This window comes from Thunnus albacares, chromosome 4 (genome assembly GCF_914725855.1).
Source record: "Thunnus albacares chromosome 4, fThuAlb1.1, whole genome shotgun sequence".
Lineage (NCBI taxonomy): Eukaryota > Metazoa > Chordata > Actinopteri > Scombriformes > Scombridae > Thunnus > Thunnus albacares.
In genome coordinates, this window is record NC_058109.1 from 15,563,660 (window position 1) to 15,567,554 (window position 3,895).

The 3,895-nt window shown below is 38.8% G+C and overlaps 1 protein-coding gene across 1 annotated transcript; it reads left to right on the forward strand.

The window, feature by feature from the left end:
* Positions 1-558: 558 nt before the first annotated feature.
* On the forward strand, positions 559-3,592 carry rpl29 (ribosomal protein L29). Its single transcript, XM_044350222.1, has 4 exons — positions 559-621; positions 1,115-1,167; positions 1,671-1,735; positions 3,414-3,592. Exons 2-4 carry the CDS (start codon positions 1,131-1,133, stop codon positions 3,501-3,503), a joined length of 192 nt encoding a protein of 63 aa, XP_044206157.1. The 5' UTR covers positions 559-621; positions 1,115-1,130; the 3' UTR covers positions 3,504-3,592.
* Positions 3,593-3,895: the final 303 nt, after the last annotated feature.

Below are 3,895 nucleotides of genomic sequence, written 5' to 3' on the forward strand. Positions count from 1 at the left end.
CAAAATACGACCAAAGTGCGTTACAGAGACTGAAAAATACAATCAAATAAAAACACAGATATAGTTTTGAGGATTGAGGGTGAAACTAATAAAAGTATGGAATAAAAAAAAACAAAATTGGGATTAAATCCTGAAAACAGCACTGCACAGCAAATAAATACATGATGAAGAGAAATGCTTTCATGATGACTATTAAAAGCCTGACAGTGGTGGAAAGTAACTAACTAACTTAAGTACTATTTTAAGGTACTTGCACTTTATTTGAGCGTTTCCATTTTATGCTACTTTATACCTCTACTCTAATACATTCTACAGGGAAATGTTGACTTTCACAGCTTTAGTTTCTTTACAGATGAAGATTTGACACAATGGATAATATAACAAGCTTTAAAATACAACACACTGTTAAAGAAGCTGCTATAATTTCATGTCTGGAGAGTGACTCCCTGTGGCTCGCGGCGGACTCTCACCTGTAATACCACAAACCACCAGCAGGTAGCAGTGTCGTGGTTTTAAACCGATTTTTTCCCTCTTGACTTCTTCTCTTGAGCTCGGAGCGCTTTTCTTCTCTTCCTGGTTACGTTTGCTTTCTCTTCCGGTTGTCGTCCGTTCGTGTGGCAGGTATCTAATGTTTTCACCCCGGTGGACTTTTTAAAATCTGAATCAATCTTAGTGTAATTTACGTGTCCGCTCAGAAACAGCTACTTATTTTGATAAAGCACATCACTGACTATCCGTTCATCCCAGTATGTTGCAGAAATGATCCTAAATAAACGCTAAAAATGACACTGAAGTACTGCTAGCTCTGTGTAGCAAAGCTACATAGATTCATAGCAGCTAACAGCCAGGCATTACATCAATATATGGCTGAATAATGACTTAAATACTTGAGTAAAAGTGCTTAACTTTTTGTTTGATATGTACTTTAACATAAAGTAGCTAGCTTTCACCTTACAAACGCAGCTCTGTTTACATGATATTTAGCTTGTTTTCTTGCCGGCTAACTAGCTCCTCAAACTGAATTCTCTTAGCTAACATGAAAGTGATTTAAAATACAAGTGATACTAAATGCAGATTATAACGCCCCTCACTTTCTGATGTTTCCCTTCGTTAGATAAACCAGAGTCGAAATGGCCAAGTCCAAGAACCACACAACCCACAACCAGTGTAAGTATGACTGCAGTTACCTGCTGGTTTCACTTGTTGAATAGTAATTTATCAATCTAATGCAAGACTGACAGGAGAATTATGCTCAGCTCTAGTTCTGCACAGACTGTAACTTGCATGCATTTGTTGTTGTAAAAAAGCTGCTTGTTAGTAATTGATATATATGCAGCTCAAGGGTTTTTTTGTGATTATTTATCCAGAAAAAGACCCTTTTTTGTTCAAATTAAGGACACTTTAATGTACATTAAGAAATGTGTACTTTGCAGTGTATGTGGTTACATCCATAGTCTGTTTATTACTTAAACAGTTTGTTTACTTAGCTGCTGTACATGATTTAAGCTTTAAATGTCTTTTCTTTTACTTTCCTCATTGTTCTTGTATTTTGTGATGTTAAGTGGCTGCTGTAACACTGTAATTTCCCTTTGGGATTAAGAAGGTATCTATTGTGAAAGGGATGGATGAATTCATATTTTCTCCATTGTTTTCCCTCTTCATGGACACAGCTCGGAAAGCCCACAGGAATGGCATCAAGAAGCCCACATCTCAGCGCTATGAGTCACTGAAGGGGGTATGTACATTTACAGCTTGGTGTTGACAGTGTGTTGATTTAACATGTGTGAAACCAGGTGACTTCTATGCAGGGAATTGCATTATGTTCCAGTAGAAACCTGGTCAGGGTAAAATCTACACATGTATGCGGCAGATCGGTAGTCAGTTTCCTCCTCTACCCCTGACCTCATTTTGACGCCATGGTCTACTTACTTCATGAATATTAGGAATATGAGATGCTTTGTACTCTGTTTTTGTGTATCAGAGCATTTGGATAGAGGAGGAAGTTAGTTTTTCCTCAAAGTGCAATTGTGTCTGATGTTAACTGCACAGATGTGGAAACGGACATGATCAGACTTTCAGAGAAGGCTAGACATTATTTTGAATATGAAGATGGACTGCTACATATAATTAATCTTTTCATCCTGCCTCATGGTTGTCACAGCGACATTTTCCCTGACTTAAGTTACCTTGTGTTGTGTTTCTGTGTACGTAACATTTAAGAAAGCAGACAGCATCAGGTTACTTATTTACTGTGTGACGGGGAGATCTTTAGTTCAATACAACCCTACACTTGTGGTTTAGAAAACACTTTGATAATGCAGCCTTACCTGGAAAGGAATCTAAGTTCTGTTCTTGTTTTAGCCGTTTTAAGAAACATTGAAATTCTGCAGACGCTATCATTGTTGCAGACACACCGGTCTCTGTTGCTCTGTTCAACTCAAAGCTACCATCTCTATCAAAAGTTCATGTGGATTGAGGAGAACCAAGAGCCAGAATTAAAAACACTTCAAGCATTGTTGGAGTTGATGCCCCCGTTGGGGGCTAATTATGAGAATTTTGGCTCATTTTTCAGAATTGTAGTTGCTGCCGCTGGTTGCTGTTTTGTTCAGGGTACAGTGTAGGAATGTTTCCAAAAGTTTAATACTGAGAACAAGACCCTCCGGATTCTCCACATTATAGACTGGCAGGAAACATAATTTGACTCTGATTAACAGTTTTCTTCATCTGAGCAGATGTAGTACGGGTAACTAGGGCTGCACTATTTATTGCAATACAGTACTGGGTTCAGGCATCTTGTGATCTCATTCACTGCACAAAGTTTCTCCCTGAGCTGCATCAACAAATGACAAGTGTGCATTACGCCATGTGACAACCTGCACAGAAAGAACAGGACAGATGCAGGACGTCAGTGTTAACAAATCTAACCTGAGAAACGGTGAATGAAAAGCTTTTTAGAAACAAGTGTGTCAGTTGGGGAAACTCTGCAATGGAGAGGAAGAACAAATGTATCCATCCTCAGTTCTCACAAATGCTGTGCTTGTACCATATAAAGTTGTGTAGTCTGCTCTGTAGAACTGGATTTGACGATGATGAGGTTACTTAGCAACCAAAAGTAACATCGCAAATGATTACCAAAACCTGAAACATCACAAAAAAGGCCAGGTAAACGCAGTCGCATCCAGCGTAACTATGACAAGACTACGAAGGCCAGGACTTCTTACCTAAAGTGATCCAGAGATATGACTGTTTAGTTTGTCTTTTGTCCCTCATCTTGGCCCCATGTTTCTTCTGCTTTATTGCAATTCATGTTTGGTTACATTTGTAAAAAATATGTATCCTGGTAGTGCACCACATCCATACGTGTGCTCCTTTTGTGATGATCTGCTCACTCAGTTTGTTTTTCTCTGCTGCAGGTGGACCCTAAGTTCCTGAGGAACATGCGCTTCGCCAAGAAGCACAACAAGAAGGGCGCAAAGGCAGCACAGAAGGCACAAGCGAAATAAGCAGCCATCCTGTCACCCCCGTGTCTGTCAGTGTTCAATAGACTGTGTTACCACCATCACAATAAAGCTATGCTTTGTTAACAAACACATCAGATTTGGCCTGTTTCTATTTTTTTCCTTGGTTGTAATATCTTCATCTCAGTCTGATTCTATTGATTGAATCACTTTAAGGTGTGTGTGTGTGTGTGTGTGTGTGTTTGGAGTCAGTCACATGAATAGAGGGAATGAAAGTTTAAAGCTTCAAATTAAAAAAAAAAAATTGATTAGATTTCTTCATTCACAATATTATGACTTCTACATTTCCCTCACTAGTTACATATAGCCAGTTAAATTGGGAGAAAAAAGTTTTATCAAAATACTCAGGCAGACTTCAGTATTGCTGCACTGAGTAA

Excerpts from the sequence above, each read along its gene's own strand:
- rpl29 (XM_044350222.1), top strand. The coding sequence starts at position 1,131 with ATGGCCAAGTCCAAGAACCACACAACCCACAACCAGT. Across the intron at positions 1,168-1,670 it reads CCACACAACCCACAACCAGT|CTCGGAAAGCCCACAGGAAT; the intron begins GTAAGTATGACT and ends TCATGGACACAG. Across the intron at positions 1,736-3,413 it reads GCTATGAGTCACTGAAGGGG|GTGGACCCTAAGTTCCTGAG; the intron begins GTATGTACATTT and ends TCTCTGCTGCAG.